General features: G+C 41.0%; 2 protein-coding genes across 3 annotated transcripts in view; one reads left to right on the plus strand and one right to left on the minus strand.

Moving 5' to 3' along the window:
• The window catches only part of cnksr2a (connector enhancer of kinase suppressor of Ras 2a), a 76,400-nt gene extending 69,392 nt beyond the window's left edge, over positions 1 to 7,008 (plus strand). Inside the window, exon 24 of the mRNA XM_027274135.1 lies at positions 6,941 to 7,008. Coding sequence (XP_027129936.1) covers positions 6,941 to 6,988 — 48 coding nt within the window. The 3' untranslated portion in view covers positions 6,989 to 7,008. The remainder of the gene's footprint in view (positions 1 to 6,940) is intronic.
• On the minus strand, positions 1,396 to 15,461 carry smpx (small muscle protein X-linked). 2 transcript variants are annotated; one of them, XM_019266992.2, is made up of 5 exons: positions 15,372 to 15,461; positions 11,339 to 11,399; positions 6,903 to 6,989; positions 5,140 to 5,292; positions 1,396 to 2,108 (listed from the first exon to the last, which is right to left on the minus strand). In XM_019266992.2, the coding sequence occupies exons 2-4, from the start codon at positions 11,372 to 11,374 to the stop codon at positions 5,143 to 5,145; spliced, it is 273 nt and encodes a 90-aa protein (XP_019122537.1). In that variant the 5' UTR covers positions 11,375 to 11,399; positions 15,372 to 15,461; the 3' UTR covers positions 1,396 to 2,108; positions 5,140 to 5,142. The 2 variants fall into 2 exon arrangements, with proteins under 2 accessions (XP_019122537.1, XP_010741406.1); XM_010743104.3 differs by lacking the exon at positions 15,372 to 15,461 and adding an exon at positions 14,483 to 14,736.
• Positions 15,462 to 18,724: the final 3,263 nt, after the last annotated feature.

Consider the following 18,724-nt stretch of genomic DNA (forward strand, 5'->3'; position numbering starts at 1 on the left):
CAGAGTTTTCAGGTTATTTAATTTTGCCTGAATGTAGCATTTTATTTATTATGTTTTGCTCTGTTTACTGTCAGTCCCCCGACACCTGCAGGAATAAAGGGAAGTCTCCACCATGAAATATTCCGTCAGCTTGAAAACTTGAAAAACTCTCATGCCCTGTTTTTGTTAGCTGTCAGCGTCACCAACAAGGAGATATATTTTTTTAAATGACAAGAAAACTCGGCTAAGAGTGAGAAATGGCAACATGCTGACACATTTACACTGATAACGCTAACATACCGGCGTTTATCAGGTATGATATTCACCAGATTTGTAGCCAAATAGCACTAAAAAACAATGTACACAGCTGAGGCTGATATTTAGAGGATATATCATCTGGGAACCATGATCATCTGCATACAATTTTGTACTAGTCAAGCGGTAACCAATGTGGAAGTGTCAACAAACTGCAGTTCCTCAAACGTCCACTTGGGGCTGGCTCCAGAAGTGAGTCAGTCTCCATAAGTCCCCATGTTAAAATAAGAAATAAACATGTTTACAGCCTGGGACAAAAAACAGTTTTGGTCTCTGTAGTAGGGCTGCCACAAACGATTATTTTGATAGTCGACTAATCACCGATTATTTTTTCGATTAGTCGACTAATCGGATCATGCGTAAATTGACTATCCTTGAAAGGGGAGGGCGCTGTAAACCTCGCGGACGGAGCCGTGAGCCACCTTCGCCCCAGAGTCTTTCCATGCCGACCCAGAGCCGCCGCGGAGGAAATGCGCCGGGGAGAGGTCCCATGAGGGGATCCTCCCGCACCGTGCGGCTGTCCCTGACCCACCGAGTTTAATCCCCCGGGCAGACTGCACGGAAGTTGCGGAAAAATCGCGGTGATTGGCAACACCACCCTGAATTCATGGGGATTCACTACTAAATTAGTTGTCGACGATTTTGTTCGTCGACGTAATCGTGACTAATCGACTAATTGTGGCAGCCCTACTCTGTAGCTAATTTCCCCGTTCATGACAACTGTACTGAGGGTGAATTTATATACAACTCACCTGTTCACATTATATTAAGGCTTAAAGTTATGCAGGATTAAGAGTGTGGACGCTTTGATTGACAGGTGGGTGCCGTTACTGAGCAACCAGGGGTCATTCGGCTCACCTCAGGTCCGCCGAGGATCCACGTCTTTGCCGATAATTAGATTAGCCGGGGAAGAAGAAGCTGTTGGATATCTGTCCTAAATATAATGGAAATGAATTCCATGATGATTAATTGTTGAGAAATTTCAGTCTGGACCAAAGTAAAGAATGAACTTATTCAAATCTATAACAAACAGGACAAATGTGTACATGTTTAATTAGTATCTAACGAGTAATTCAGAATGATGTGGGACATCAAACAGAACAGTTTGAACCATCTCGATTTATTGCAATATTTTCCTGAAGATAGAATCATAACAATGAAACAACAACAAAGACATTATAACCCCCCTGCCTCCCCCACCAAAAAAAAAGGAAAATCGTACATTTGAACTCGCAAATCGCTACAACATTTAGAAATGAATAATTTAATAGAAAGCATCAGTATAAATCAGTGCTGAATAGTTGTCTTCCAAGTGTCTTCAAGTTGGTCATCACAGAGTTAAAAGGGGAATCACAGTTTTGTTTTGTTTTTTTTGTCAAGAATCCTTTGGAAAATGTCAATTATGAAGAAATGTCCTCTTAATGGAGTTATTTCAGACTTAAAATACCCTGCAAACAACAAAAGAAGCAAAGAATATGCAGACGATATGCTGTTATTGCAACGCAACTCACTTACTTCTAAAAGTCCAAGTAAAGTGGAGTCTTTATCTGCGGCAGAAACAAGTCTCGACAGCACTTTTTGTACAAATTACGATTTGAATTGGACAGAAATGGAAAGATAAATCTAGATATTTTTTTTAGTGTTTCAAACTATCTGACAGAGAGCTTGTTGGTGGTCAGACGTTGGCTTCACAGAAAGCTGTTACTGTTTCCGAACATGTTGGGATTAGACTGTAGTTTGCTAGTTGTCAGTGGCAGTGGGCAAGTCTGTGTGTGTGAAGATTATCGGCCTTCCTCTCCGCCTGGCTGGGCGTCCTGCAGGAAGAAAAAAAAAAAACACAAGATAAAGACACTGTGAGAGGATTTTCACCATCTGCTATCACCGCTCTGAGAGCCGCCGACCCCTGAGAGAACGACGACGGGTTGGCCAGGTCCCTCGATTCACTGTGAAGAAATCTGAGATCTGCTTGATCCATCACCCGATCCTCTCTGTGCTTGACCTTTTTCCATTTCTGTTTCTTGATCTCACCTCACCGTCTCACACATTTTTCTGTTTTTTTTTTTTCCCACCTCAAAGACTCCAGTTTTAGTCATACAAACACTTCAGTGGATGGAGCCACAGAGCTGCAGTGTTGATGGTTAAGGTGAAGGATAGCAGAGTCTCATTGGCAGCTTCAAAACATTGTGGCACTTCAATGTACTCTTCCATTCTGTACAGACATAAAGTGATATATTATGTGGCCAAAAGTAAGCGGACACCACTGTTGATATGCAGTACTTTTAGGGCTTTAAACGGACCAGAGATAGTCCGCTTTGTTTGGGCTAGTGCGGCCTGCCTAGAAAACGTGGGTCTCGCTTCCGCTTGCAAGTGAACCCTGGTGTAACTACATGACGTTGTCCAGGCGGTTTGGTCCACTTTCAAAAGTGCAGCGTGAAAGTGAACCAAACCAAATGAAGGTGTGAATCAAACCGAGATCCCCGGACGATCTTGGTGTGAAAACAACATTAGGTTCTTTTGGTCAGTGGCTCTTTTTTATTTGATCAGATGAATTTGCAGTGTGCAAAGCAAAGTCCATACAGAAATAACTTTCCCAGTTTGATGTTGAAGAACATGAACGGCCTGGATCTCAACTCTACCCCCCCTCCCAAAAAAAACACCAGCCACGTTCCAAACATCTGGTGGAAAAGCTGTTGTAGCAACAGATTTATGCCCGCATGGACGAGATGTTGGATAATCACATGTGGGTGCAATGTTTGACCAGTGTTGACTGACGTCAACTCAACTTTCTCGTGTTTGGCACTGAGATCTTCCTCTAGATACCATTTGCTTGTTGTTTTGCAGCTATAAGTATATTGGATTTTGAGCATTGCACTCAGAAATCAGACAGATTTTGTCACTCTGAACATGCTCAGAAATAACACGTAGTATCATCCCTTCTGCCTCGGAGAAGTTTAAACTTTAAATATGAACCAGCTTCTTCTTCTTCTCCTCTCATTTATCTCCTACACAGCACACCCACATGGTCCGGACAGGGCAGAACAGCCACAGTGTGTTTGGATATTGTGCTTTCTACTGTCCCGCTGAGAAAGTCACAGCACAGACTGCCCCTCAGTGCACACACACACACACTTCTGTAAAGTATAAATATAGAAACCTGACTCAATCTCTCCAGCCCACACACAGAGGCATCAACACACATGCTGCTTCACCCAAACAAAGACGGTCTGCAGCCCGCACTGACACCTGGTGGCGAGCTTGAGCCAATGCGAGTGTGAAGTCTCATCGCTGATGACATCCAGCATTTATCACAGAGACATGATGAAGCTGGCTTTTCAGTCTGATAGTTAAGTGCCTCGTTATTTTAGATGTTGATGCTGAAAACTTGTAATATGAAGACACACAATATGATTTAAAAACACCTATATTTCTCTCTTAGTCCTGTAGGTATCATGCAGACTGACTGATTTGTGCAGGTTTTTATAGAATCATGAAGCATGTGATGAGATTGCAAGTACATAAATTGTTTGAGAGATGTTTTCGTGCAAAAAAAATCATTTTTTTGTGCTGATTAAATGTATTTTCTGTTATCAAATTAAGTGCACAATAATCAGCTCAAACTTCAAAACAACAATCCTCTGTGATCATATCTCCACAAAAGATCATTTATGGGCTCACTCAAATATTTTCCATCACGTTGTTGCGTTATGATTGCGGAGCGCTGTCACTCCAATAGAGTGCAGGTTCACTGATAGTTTCCCCTTTAGTTTAAGCAATCTATCACATACAAAGTTAGGATATAATTGGTTTTTGTGCTCCAAATATTGGTAGCATAACAAAAAATGTGATGTTTTCCTGTTTCCTAAATAATCTGATTATCTACAGTGGCGCAGTTCTGTCACAGTCGGAAGTTTTACAACAAGTTTGCATGCCGTTGTTTCCTACCACAATCCAAATGACAGCAGGTTGTCCCAAAGTTGAGCCGAAACTCTAAATTGCCTGTGGTTGGTTGTTTAATTGCTCTATATATCTAATCTACCTCGGGCTGCCTTAAATTACAGAGACCTGAATAATTTAGAGCTGTGGGTGGATATTTATCAACCGTTTCTGACATTTTACACACCAAACGGTTGACGGATCGATCCAGGAGGCAATCAGCAGATTAATTTGGAGCTGTAATTAACTTTTTTTTTTTTTAAACATTGATTATCCTGCAGGTGATTTTCTCGGATAATCCATTGATTGTTTTGTCTGTGAAATATAAAAAAAAATACTGGCTAATACAGCCCACAGTGTCCAAACTCCAAAGATATTCAGGTCATCTATCGTATGTGAGTCAAATCCTGACGTTTAAGTAGCTGAACCTATGAAATATTTTGTATCTTTGCTTAGAAAGAAAAATGATCATCAAAATAGTTGCAGTTTCAGCTGCTCTCTCCGTGCTGTGTTTGTTATCTACTGGTTTCGGTGTCACGGCGGATTTACATCTTTAACAAAGAACTGGTGACTCAGGCTGTAAACTGTAAAAATCCCCGCTGTAAGTTTGGTTCTGATTTGCATTTTTTTCCTCTTTGAACCCGGGCCACGCCTGTGCGGCACTCAGAATACAGGGGTAAATACCGGGTCAAACAAGTGGAACTTAAAGAGTTCATGTTTGTGACACTTTCAAACTTAGAAAAGGTAGATTTGTTGTCTGAGAATGACTTTTTGTCAAAGCAAATATAATGTCAGATGTGAAAGCATGTCTTTATTTGATAATAACAAAACTTTATGATCACTTTGTAGCCCGATTCGTAGCCGAGGGAAGGATTACCACTTTAATACTTCTTACAGACTGTGATCACCTACATGTTATTCCTTGGTGACCCATCGTAATTCGCTCTTGACGTTCTGCAGCTCTGATAGGTTAACAGCAGGACCAGGCAGTTTGACCGCGCCCGGCAACGTCTTCTTCTCCTCCGGCGTCTGGGCTGCAGCGCTGGGCTGGTCTGGTGACTGAGCCTGAGACAAAAAAAATAACACAAACAGAAGTAGAACCTTGTGAATGGGCTGGATGACCGCAGCTACTTCATAAAAACAGCATTTAATACTACTACTACAAATCTAGTCCTGACTGTTTGACATTCTTTTACCGTATAAAACTTATTGTACCATGTCATTTTAGAGAAAACACCAAAACAAAGCTAAAAAGTTCAAGTTATGGCTAACTGGTGAGGTGCAGTGTGTCTATTTTCAAAGTAAATATTAATACATTATGCATAATTATGTTTTTATTAGTGTATAATGACCTAAAATAATAATAACTTTGCTTTTGTTACTTTGAAATGAGCCTTTTATCTACGGTGAGAGCGGGTCCTCTTCCAAAGAGGCCACCATGTTTCTACGGTATCCCCATATAGACTAGACTATAAACTAAACACCGGCTCTAGATTGGACCTTTCATGCATCTTTTCTCCTTCAGACTAGGGCGAGGGTGAGGTGAGGAGATTGCAATGCCTCTACTAGACCACTAGTAGATGCAACTAAATCTTACACATTGTTTCATGTTGTTTTATTAGCCTAAGAAATGTTCCGTAACTGGCATTACATGCATGTACGATACGTTACGACCAAGTTGTAGTTTTTTAGGTAATTTTCTCTAAAATGCCTAAAACACAAGAAAGAATGTTTAGCTTGCTTTTTTTATAGTAAAAAACTAAGAAATGTTCCGTAACGGGCTTACATCACCTGTACGATAACTTTACAACCAGGTGCAAAAAATACTGCAAATATGTTTTTTAATTTATAGATTTGACGTACACATTGACAAACAACACAACAATTCATAACAACCTTTACATCGTGTGTACGTACGATATGTTACGACCAGGTTGTAGTTTTTTAGGTAATTTAATTTATAGATTTGACGTACACATTCACAAACAACACAACAACAATCCGTAACAGGTTTATATCACGTGTACGATACATTACAACCAGGTTGTAGTTTTTTAGGTAATTTAATTTATAGATTTGACGTACACATTCACAAACAACACAACAACAATCCATAACAGGTTTATATCACCTGTACGATACATTACAACCAGGTTATGGTTTTTTTAGGTAATTTTCTCTAAAACACAAGAAAGAATATTTATCTAGCTTTTTTTATAGTAACAAACAAAACACGTTTTATGCGACTTAAAGAGCAGAAACATACAAATGTGGACCCTCCTTGGCATAGCTGTAACCTCCATCTCAGGCCTTGACAATCTAAAAGTTTAAAGGTTTTTGTGCAAAATTATCTTTTTACAGTTTCTCTCTCTGGTTTCACCTGCCTCACATTTTAAAGACATTTTTAGGACAGCATTGTAGGACTACTGTGGGTAAAGGTGGTAATGGGGATGAAAATAAGGCAGTAGTACGCATTCATTTTGTGGGTCAATGCAAGCCTAAAATATTCCACTCGGGTATATTACATTACCTATATATTATACAATGTAGATCTCATATAAAGGGAATGAAAATGAAAGACCTCAATAGAAATGTGCTTGTGTCTGCACATGAAACTGTCTTCAGAGACGTGACGGCAGATGTCTGCTTTGCACTTTACCCTCGTGTCGTCTCACCTCTTCTGTGTCTACCGTCTCCTCTCTCCTCTTGACAGGATGTCCCGCCCCTGGACGCAGAGCTCCCATCGGGATGTTCAAATTAGCCTGACGGACAGCGAGAGAACAGCCAATGAAAGAGAGAGAGAGAGAGACACTCTCAACACTTAATCAAATAAAAAGTTTCCTGTCTCTGTGTTTCTGCATGTGTGTGTGTGTGTGTTTCCTCAAAACCTCTAGTTTTGGTTATGACCACTACTCCCTGGTTATCAGCATGTCCCTAAAAGACAGATGTGTCTTTATGAAAATTGGGACACACACACGCACACACATTTGCACACGCACAGCGCTCAGAGATCTGCCTGCTAACTTGATGTTCAACTGCTGCCTGCCCTGACGTCCTGTCACTTGGATTTTGATGTGTTTTGCATTGTACTGTACTGTAATGTATTGTATATATGCTCATATTGTACAGCTGTACAGAGAGGGAGTGTGGTGTGTGTCACTGAGGACGCTGGTTTTTATTTTTTATTTTCCCCCCTCAGATAATATTAATGTTTAAAGACTGGACAGAAAGTTCTGGAGACGGCCTCATTCGCAGCATGATTTGTAACCGCTGTGACGTTGCTTTGGCCGGGATATGTTTACTGTCTTATGCTTAGCGCGCTGTTATAGCAATCATCTTCTGACATTCCACCGGGCGCAACCAAAAGGTTAAAGGAATATTTCACCTGAAACTGAAAATTCAATCATCGTTTGACATTTTAGAAACACACTTTCTCACTGTGGGTTACTCCGAAACCCCAGTGGACACGCCTCTGGAACGTCGCGTACGCGCTGCGGTTTGCCCCACCAGGAGCGTTTAGCCCGCCAGACTTTGTTTACTTGCTCAGATTTGGCCATTTTCCCAGTGTATGTTCTTCTAAATATGCTTCCACGTGTGTAAATATGCTACGTAGTTAATTAGTTTCGCTTTTGTCTGTTTTTACGACCGGAAGTTTGCAGGGGTTGTTTTATTTTGAAAATCCACCGGATTCTCTATGCTGTTTCTGTGTCTGGCTTCCTGTCAGCTCGAGGTGCTCTGTGTAAATTGACACGGGCTGCTTGCGGCGTCCGTCAAAAATAGAACAGCTGCGTATTTCAACATGGAGCCGAGCGGAGGCCCACTTCTGGGACGCCTCTGAACTGGACCGGCGGCGGAGCTGGTGGGGTTTGATACACTGAGTATAACGGCAGCGTATCACTGCAGCGACCGTGGTGCACACGCAACGCTGCGCACACGCATCCGGTGAAATTTGAGGGTTAAGCGGCGCACACGTAACCCACAAATTCCACCAAATTTGGTAACTGCACATGCAATGCTGCACACACGCAACAATGCGCACACGTGTCTGGAATTTGGGGGTTACCAAATTTGGGGGAATTTGTACATAAAACCAAATTTGGTTTTGTGTGCAGCGTTGCGTGTGTGCAGCGTTGCGTGTGTGCAGCGTTGCGTGTGCGCTGCGGTCGCCGCAGCAATACACTGCCATTCTAGTCAATGTTTCAAACCGCCGCGACCCCGGTTTAGAAGTGTCCCAGAAGCGGGCCTCTGCTCGGTTCCATGTTGAATATGCGGCTGTTATATTTTTTGACGGACGCCAAGAGCCACCTGCATCAATTTACACAGAGCACCTCAAGCTGACAGGAAGCCAGACACAGAAACAGCATAGAGAATCCGGTGGATTTTCAAAATAAAATACAGACAAAAGCGAAACAAACTAACTCTGTAGCATATTTATGCATGTAGAATCATATTTAGAAGCACATAAACCAAATTTATGCATGTAGAATCATATTTAGAAGCACATAAACCAAGAAACTGACCAAATCTAAGCAAGTAAACAAAGTCTGGCGGGCTGAACGCTTCTGGACTAAAACAGCGTTGCACCCGTGATGTGACAGAAATGTGTCTGGTGGGGTTTCGGGGTTAGATGAGAAGATAGAAAGAGAAAGATGATACCAACACAGGATACGATTTGCTTAGCATAAAGGTGTTTACGAAGGGGAAGCAGCTAGCCTGGCTTTATCCGAAGTTTTAGACATTTCTACCGTCGCCTTTAGAGCTTAATAACAAATTATTTAATAGAATATTATACATAATACACTTGTTTGTTTGAAAAACTGCGACAAAGCCAGCACTAGCTGTTTCTGCTTTCTTTGCATCTTTATACTAAGCTATGCGAATCGCCTCCTGCCTGTGACAGTGGTATTGATCAGCAAAGTTAATAAGTGAACCTAAAATGTGGAACTTTCCCTTTAACTCTGAAATGGTCCCTGAACTGTAATTCCATCTGAGCCTCCCTGCATTACTGAAGTGTCACACCAGCGTGTTTACAAGTTTTAGTTATTTAAACGGACATATTGTTACTTTACCGATCGTTGCCCTATAATGTCTAGGGACTCCCAAGACTTGTTGAGGGAGTTGAGAAGTTGGAAATCAATGGGCGCCTGGCTGGAACATTAAAATGTCACTGAACACAGCTGTTACATAAAGTATATGTAATTTCCAGGCAAACATCTGCAATGTTTCCTTATTAATCATCTTTATAACACAAACTACTGATTAAACCTTAAGGTGAAGATGCAGCCACAGCAATATTATTGAAGAATATGTATCAGAGAAGTAAATATTGGACTCTGGGACCCATAAACGGAAACATTTGGACACACATTTGGAGACTGGCTGTTAATGTGGGAGGAGGCTGAGATGGAACGACCGTCTATTTCTAAGGTGAACTAATCCTTTAAAGCTCGCCCCACGAGTAAACTAAGTGTTACGTGAACGCGAAGGGAACATCTAGGTGAGTATGAGGTTTGAAAAACTCGATGATCCCTTATTACTTTTTGGCTGAGATGTGAGACACACACCCCCTGACCAAACACCTTTTTATCATGAATTGTCTTGGCGGACTACGTTTGTGGAGTGTTACAGCCTTTATAGCAGCAGCCCAACACTGTTTTGTTGTTGTTTTCTATTGTATAGTTGTTGGGAATAAGCCACAGTGTAAAAGGGGATCTATGGGAGCCATTAGCCTGCACAGGCCTTATGTTCAATGTCCGTACTGGTGCAAGATTTAGATTTACAGCCCTTTAACTACAATTACGCTCGAACATTTTCCAAAGCATGACAACTGTTCGTTGATTTTCTACCTTCCAGACAGCCCAACCATTTCATAAAACACGTGTTATTTGTAATTACAGCTGTAGTTTGAAGGTTTGCTCACTGTTACAAGATGTCGGACGTCTGATCTCACTACCTGTATCAGCTCTAGTGAAAAGGAAGGAGCACAAACAGACTTTTTAACATTTGATTTACCTTTAAAAGTATAATCGTAGATGTGTATACTTTCATTTCTATATATTAAGCAGATACATTATGTTTTGTCTCTTAAGAGCTGCAAGGATTAGTCAGCTGTAACTTTAATCTCCAGTTATTTCGATGAATCATTTTCAGTCAATTTTTTGAGAAAAAATATCGAGATTCTCAGATTTCAGCTTCCTAATTCTGATTATTTTCTGGTTTCTTTAGTCCTCTGACAGTAAACTGAATATCTTTGGGGTTCTGGACTAAAAAAGAGACATTTGAGGACGTCGCCTTTGATTATTTTTACATTTAATGAACAATCAATCGAGAAAATGATGGACAGATTAACTGATAATGAAAATAATTGTTAACCTGCAGCCCTAATGCACTTGATGGTGCTTTTAAGAACACTCCAACATCCAGCCTTTTTTCAATCTGCAGCCAGATCCTGATGCAATGATGCTTTTAGCAAACACTGATGAACCTTCATTACCTGAAACAATAATTGATATTCATACTTGTAAATCAATCATCAGGCTGTCTGGAAGATAAGAATTTGATCTAACAGATTGATCAGATGCTTTTGAAAAAAAAACGAGCCTGCTCACATGGAACTTGATTATTTCTTCGTTTGTGTTTGACTGATGATGACGGGTCGGTGAGGAATGATCATGTTTGTACTGTACCGGTGTTTAAAAAACCCTCTTCTGTCCAGACGCCTGTCCCATGGTTAGACATGACAATGAGCACAATGCGAAGAGAGACGACGACGACGACGAGGGGAAAACCTTCTCTGACATGCACTCAGCAAATATTACAACACACACACACACAGTGATACAGACATGTCCTCATCCTTTGCCTCGCTACAACTCTGCACTAACAAAGCCTCGATACTGTATGTGCACAGTCTGTATTTGCCTTTGCCAATAAATACTTAAATGTGGAAGAATTCTTATCTCTAAGAGTTGTTATGTCATCGAACCGGCTGCGTCGTTGTCGCAGCACAACCACCAAACTTCAACGTGATGTTTCTAAGGTCATGAAATAAAGTTTCATGCAGGACGAACACATTTCACTGAACACACACACACATGCAAATCTTTGTTACCTGAAGGGCCTTAACGTTGGACGAAGGTTTGGACATATTCCCCCCCGGTAAGTCCACTGACCTGCAGGAAGCACAGATCACAGACATTCAGCTGTGTGTATTTGAATGTGTGTGTGTGTGTGTGTGTGTGTGTGCATGTTAGGGGCATTGGGACTCGGTGGTTTCTGTGGTTTTCAAGGCCTGGGATAGCATTTCAGTTGCTTAGCGACTCTTACAGAGAGAAGCAGGTAGAGGAACTGTTCTCTGAATCATTCATGAGAGGGAGACAGAGAGACAGAACGTCAAAATAAAAGCACCTCGATTTCAGCAGCCAGAGAGACAAAACCATAAAATAAAAGTACAGCGATGCACAGCGGCATGTGTAGGAAATATGAAATGTGTTTCACACACGACTCCACATGGCTTCAGTTTGAATCTCAACAAACCACCAAAGTCAAATTTCATGTTACATGTCATTAAAGTGGGAACTCTTTATTTTAACAGTCAGCAAACACAGTAGAATATCTGTAAAATTTCCACTTTTACTTTGTCTGTAGACAAGTTATGTATTATAAAAATCATTCTTTGTGATGTTCCTGTTTGTATTATCTTTATTAACGTTAACATGTTAACACGGCATGGCGACATTACTCCGTATTTTTCCGTATAAGACCAAACGACCCAACAACGCGTCAACTCGTCTCTTTCCAAACAAGCCTCAAGCACGTTCATAAGAAGCAAGAAGCAAGCACAAATTATAAAGTTTTATTTAAACACAAAGAGCCTGAGTTATCAAACAGAAGAAAAAACTTTGGGTTCGATATATATATGGAGAAATATCAACCCTGTCTCCTACAGAGTTCATGTTTGTTCATAGCTACAGTACAACTAAAGAGAAATGCCACAGAGTTACATCTTTCATCAACATAATGAGGTGTTGTCCACGTCGCAAAATTTTAATATAGCAGGAAAACAAAAGATTACTATAACGTCATTTCTAGGAGACAGAGTTAAAGATACACGTCTCTGACGCAATATACGTCACTTATGTCATATTCACTCAGTATCAGCAGTTTATTTTGGTTTCAGTCGTTGCGTGACTGACACAAACGCAGCATTGTGCCGACTGCCGAGGATGTTTTTGGATGGTGCATGCAGTTTTAGTCTCAGTCTTTTAACAGGATATCCTGGATGTGACCGTCTAATGCAACCTTAATGCAACCTAACTTAATAATCATAATCTAATATCAACATAGCTTCTGTAGCAACAGTAACATTAGATTTGTATTCAGTATGAAGAACCGTCTTCCTCCACTTGACTCACATGACAGGCTAATACGAGGTTGTCATGATGATATTCAGAGTTGTCATTAGCAGACATTAAAATCAACGGCTCCCAGTCTGAGGCTTTGTTTGGTCCACTTCAAGGACCCATTGTCTGAAAAGTGACTGCTGTAACTATGGTGGGCTGAATGCTGAACGTGTTTTTGATGTCTCGCCTCGCTGACATTGTAACATCAAATCTCGATTATTCCAAGGATTAAAGATCAAAGTATCTGATTTGACTAATTCCTTTTCCTGTATCTCCTTCACTTTGTCTCCTCCTTCCTCATTGGCCTGTTTTCTGTCATCTTCTACTTCCTTTTGCCGGTCTCACAGATCAACGCTGACCCGAGTGGTTCCTAATCGTAGAAGTTTCCATGGCCTATTTATCTTATCTGAGCGGCTCGGCAGCAGCAGCAGCAGCAGCAGAGGACCAAAGTTAGCAGAGTGAATCCCAGGCCCCGCCCGCCTCCACAGTGTCAGCGCTTAGATACCGTTTCCAGGGTGCTGTTTGTGCAACAACATATACAGTGAAGAGCTCTGCTGTCCTTAACAGGAGAGCGAAAGCCTGGACCCCCCGAAAATACACAACTGCACACACACACACACACACACACACACACACACATGCTCGGGATGATATTTATGTTGGCCGTGAGCAGCAGCTGTAGCTCCTGAGGCCGCGCTGCAAAGCCTGACAAGCCCTTTCACTTTCACACATACTGCATGTGCACACACACACACACACACACACACACATGCTCATAACCACAGGTATAATTATTCCTCATACTTTAAATTATTCAAATCTTTGGACATTGAAACCCTAACCTCTGTACAGACACCTGACAAAAAGCTCTTTGAGGTATTGTGTGTGTGTGTGTGTGTGTGTGTGTGTGTGTGTGTGTGTGTGTGTGTGTGTCAACAAGTGCAGAAGTGCAGCTGCACATACAGTACGTACATACAGTAGCATGAACGATCAGCTAAAGGCTGAAGTTATGTTGTTTTTGCAGCATCTCGTAATAATCATCTATCTATCTATCTATCTATCTATCTATCTATCTATCTATCTATCTATCTATCTATCTATCTATCTACTATCTATCTATCTATCTATCTATCTATCTATCTATCTATCTATCTAAATAGCAGACATTAGCAGCTTCACACAGCTTGTTGGTGTTGTTTTCTTTTTGGCGGTAAACCAACACGTATTACCTGTGTCGCCATAGTGTTACATAACTCAATCAATGACACTGTTGTGCGTATGTGGCCTGTTTTAAAAGGAACTTTTCTGGTAAAGCTTGTTCTCTTCCTTGCCAAGACGTTCGATAAAAAGAGCGACACCGTCCTGGCTTCATCCAGAGGAAACGAAAATGGACCAAACGGCACCTCGAAACTTAAAGATCATGATTTAATACTTCATGTCCTTTAATGTTGGCTGTATGCAAACAGTCAGGCATTGGCAGCTGTGCTAAGCTGATCATATAGTGGCTGTAGCTTTGTATTCAGCATGCCATTCTTCTTATTAACAACTCCTTTAAAGGTCTACACTTCAGTATGGACCGAGACAAACACGTGTTGACATTAAGACCGTGAGATAACTCGACAGTTAAAGAATCAAAAACACTTTTCACACAGTTTCTGGACTAAATCCAGGCTTGGCTTTGTTAAAACAGAGTCCAGCTTCATTTCTCCGTCACTGAAAGTGTTCCTGCACGTCATCTGAAGCTGCTCCATCAAAAAAAAAACTACAAACAGCTGAGCGAAAGTTACAGTGACGACCTGAACACACCTGTCACACACACACACACACACACATACACATCAGATGTAACCTACCTGTTGATGACACTATCTGACGCTCGCTTTGATGCACTGCTACGACTTCTCGTTCACTTTCATATCCTTCTTTCGGATCTACTCTCCATCTTTTACTTGCTTCTTTCTCTTTTTTCACCTCCTCCTCCTCCTCCTCCTCCTCTCTGCCCTCTCTCTCTTTCTCGCTCTCTCTATCGCCTCGTAAGTGGTGGAAGGATTCCTCTCATATCTGGGATTTGTTCTCACTATAAATAGAAGAGTGATACACAGAGGGGACCTGCTTTCTATCCACACACACACACACACTCTAAGGCACACATGGACACACACACACACACACAGTGACGGACCATAACATTGTCAAACAGCAGCAGCACACTTAACCTTAAACATCTTTTTTTAAAGGTTTTTACAGTAAAACGTCCCAAAAGACCAAAAATAATAGACATAAAAAGCATAAAGCACAAAATTCTGCTTATAAATAAACTAATTATCATAATGTTTTAGAGTTTGTGCCATGTTTCGACATTGAAATTACAGTAAAATGTGCCAGAAAGGTCAATAATTGAAGTCGGAGACCAAACTTCATTCACAAAAATTGAAGATTTAAGCGTGAAAGTGTCGCTTTTTATGACGTTCACATCATCCCTCGTCAAACCCTGACACACGAGTCCTCAAAACACTCCTTCTAATCTTAGTGACTGCCCTATTTCTGCTCTGACACTCACTCAAACACACAAACACACACTCACACACACACACACACGCTCATACACCCAGAGATGTGGTTATGCTGGTATATCTACGTTTATACACTGATGCACATCCACAGGTGCAGAGGGGGGACTGTGATCTCACAGAGTTAAAGGTGTGTGTGTGTGTGTGTGTGTGTGTGTGTGTGCTCTCTTACCTCCTGCCGTGCGTGGCTGCTCTGCCCTGCCTGCGCTCTCTCTCTCTCTCTCTCTCTCGGAGGTCTTCTTCGGGCTACCTGACCTGTTTCCGCTCGTCCTGATTGGCTCGGATACGCACGGAGCTCCTCCCAGAGCGGAACCCGACCCATCATGAGAGAAGCAGAATGAGTGTGTGTGTGTGTGTGTGTGTGTGTTTCTGTCTAGAAATGTGTTTTCTCATCTGTTTCTACATATCTGAAGTGTGTGTGTGTGTGAGTGTGTGAATCTACCTTTCTCTATCCTTTAACTCTTCCTCACATGAAGTTGTGCGTCTGCTGATCCTCTGCGTCGCCTGTGAAACTAATCCGCTGTCAGCCGCGGTAGTAAAATGAACAGGCTCAAACTGTAGGCTTGTTATATATTTCAGACTATGCAAATACACCCCCTCCACACACACACACACACACTCTATTCTCACCTGTTGCCAAGGGCAGCCCTTACCTGATACAGACTAACGCCTCCATCGCCGGCTGTGCTCATTGTATTAATGGATATATGTGTTCCTGCATAGGTGCTTGATGTTTTTGGACCAAAGGTCATAAGGAAAAAATATCAACATGTGAAGGAGGAGTCTAAAGCCGCTCTGCGGGACTGTGGGTCATTTCTACGTGTTGCTTCCTCAAGATGTGCAGATGTTGGACGGTGTTTTGACTTTTTTTGGGGGGTCTGTAGGTGAGCAGAGGATCTATAGGCTGAAATATAATGGAGGGCCCATGTGTGGTGTGTGAACTGCACATGTTGTTGGTATGTACACAAAGTAGCAGGAGAGAAATGGAACGAGATGATCAATCGCAACTCCAAACTGACTTCTACACCACCCAGAAACAACCAAACAATGCCTTTAACTGTCACTATACAGTCCATCCAATGCAGTAACACACACAGAAACAATTAAATGTTCTGTAAGATTAAACTTTACAAGATATAAACGCATAATTTAACACTTAACCATACTTAAATACACTTAAATCACCCCTCTCCTCTATTCATATTGGTACAGTCCGGAAGATGTTGTTGATTGAGCGTGGCTGTCAGGTGGTCGGCTCCCTCACATGGGACCACGACTCTTATTTTGGCCTCATGGTCCTGCAGACTGTCAGAAACCTTTACTTTAAGAAAAATATCGAATAATTCCTCCTCTTGTTTCCATTTCTTTGTTAAAATATTTATCCTTATCCTCATCAGGGTTGCGTGGGGGCTGGAGCCTGTCCCAGGTGGAGGTGAATCAGGTCCAGAGGTCAGAGGTGGGGGGTTACACCCTAAACAAGTTGCCAGTTCATCACAGGGCACATAGAGATTAACCTGTTTAGTGCATATCTTTGGAGCGTGGGAGGAAACCGGAGTACCTGGAGAGAACCCACGCATGCAAACTCCAGACAGAAAAGGCCCCGGGCGAGGTTCGAACCAGGAACCTTCTTGATGTGAGGCACCACCGTGCCACCCACACATCTATCCACACTTTATTTATTTCAACAGTTTTATACCCACCTTGTTTGGTATGTTGGGCACACATCTGCCTTATTTAATTTAACGTTGATACTAAAAGCTGCATGCATTCCCTGCAACATGTGTTCTTGTATTTGTATTTGTCAGCCAGTCATCCAGTTTGTTTTCCCTCATTCAGCTTTTTTCAGGACAGCTTCAGGACTAGAATTGAAATGCGGGTGATAGCCAAGTCTTAACGAAGTCGACTGAGTGACGAGTCCTCCCTCTGATGTTGGATTTTCATCAGAGATCAGATAATAGTTTTCTCCGTCTGACAGTCCGCCGGCAGCTGTTTAGCTGGCAGGAAATGGGAAGTCGGGCGTCTGTCCTGTTCGTCTGCACGAGCTGCTCGTGCCGTCACACCTCCACAGAGAGAAACCACAAACATTTAACTTTCACTTGTCGTGAGGCGTTTGCCTGAATGGCTCGCAAACATTCGCGTCACTGCAATAAAACGTTTGAACTGCAGCTCTATCCACAAAGTCGTTTTATGTTCCCCTCGGCCACATTTATGGCTTAATGAGTCAGACCAGGCCTTCAACATTTATTGGTGTCCTTTTACCTATCTGACCTTTTAGTGGGATGAAATCCAATCTACAGACTCACACTTTCATTTTTTTATTGCTGCAGCCAAAGTAGCTCTGCAAACCCTCATCAGTTTTTCTGTGCTCCATTTCAGGCGCCCAGGTTGCCTTCAGGTTCTCTTGGTAAAGTCAAGTTGCAAAGATTTCTTTCTTTCTCTTAAATGTGAGAGTTAGAATGAATATTTAATATTATTTTGTGTTGGATGTTGTTTTATTTCAGGAACAAAATAAAGCAACAGCATCAAAAGACAAAACAAAATGCAGTGTCTGTACATCTTTATGTCTTAAATTCTCATTTTTACCTGTGTCATTTTCTTTTTATACGTTTTGTGTGAGCATTCTTGGGATGAGAGGGAGACTGAGAATTAATAATTGAATTGCAGATGACTTCTTGACATCGCTTCCTGGCTGAAACAGATTTTAAAAAAGAACTAGTGGAATGAACAGCCTCAAACAATCTTTAAACAGCTCTGTAATGTCACTTCATTTAGCCTTTAGGGAGATTTCTCTGTCCACGCAGGCATTTAAATCAACTTAGCCTTTTGTATTTTATATTGGAATGGCACTTGGACATGGATATATTACATTTAACTGCTTATAAATCACATAATTCTTCATTTTTCTGCTTTTAATTTCTCACTGCACTTAAATGCAGCATAGCTGGCATAGATAAATAATAATAACTTTATTTATACAGCACCTTTTAAAGACAGCGTTCACAAAGTGCTTTGACAGACAGGCACGAACAAGACACTCAGGCAAAATAGCAGCAGAAGAACCAACAACATTTAAAAGATAATATAAAACAATTTTTAAAAAGTTAAGTAATTAATAAAAATAAATAAAATAAATAAATTACATAAAACAACAATAAAATATAGAAAATTAGAATAAAAAAATACATTTAATTACATGATATAAAAATGTGTTTTAAGAGTGATTTAATATTTTTTTATAAATAAATAAATAAATATGTGTGATTAGTCCAATCCAATCCACTTTATTTATATAGCACGATTTTTAGCAAACACAGGGTTTCCAATACGATAGAACACAATGAATAACAATATAGAAACACAACAAAACATCAAGTAGATAAAAGAAGGTAGAAAACAATAAAAAAATAAAATGAATAAAAGGCACTAGATAAAATAAATAAAAAGAATAGACAAAAATAAGTACGTAAATAACAAAAAGCATGTATGCACATAAAATCAACCATCTACATGGTGTTAAAAGCCAAA

The sequence above is a fragment of the Larimichthys crocea genome, chromosome XXIII, assembly GCF_000972845.2.
Source record: "Larimichthys crocea isolate SSNF chromosome XXIII, L_crocea_2.0, whole genome shotgun sequence".
Classification (NCBI taxonomy): Eukaryota; Metazoa; Chordata; class Actinopteri; family Sciaenidae; genus Larimichthys; species Larimichthys crocea.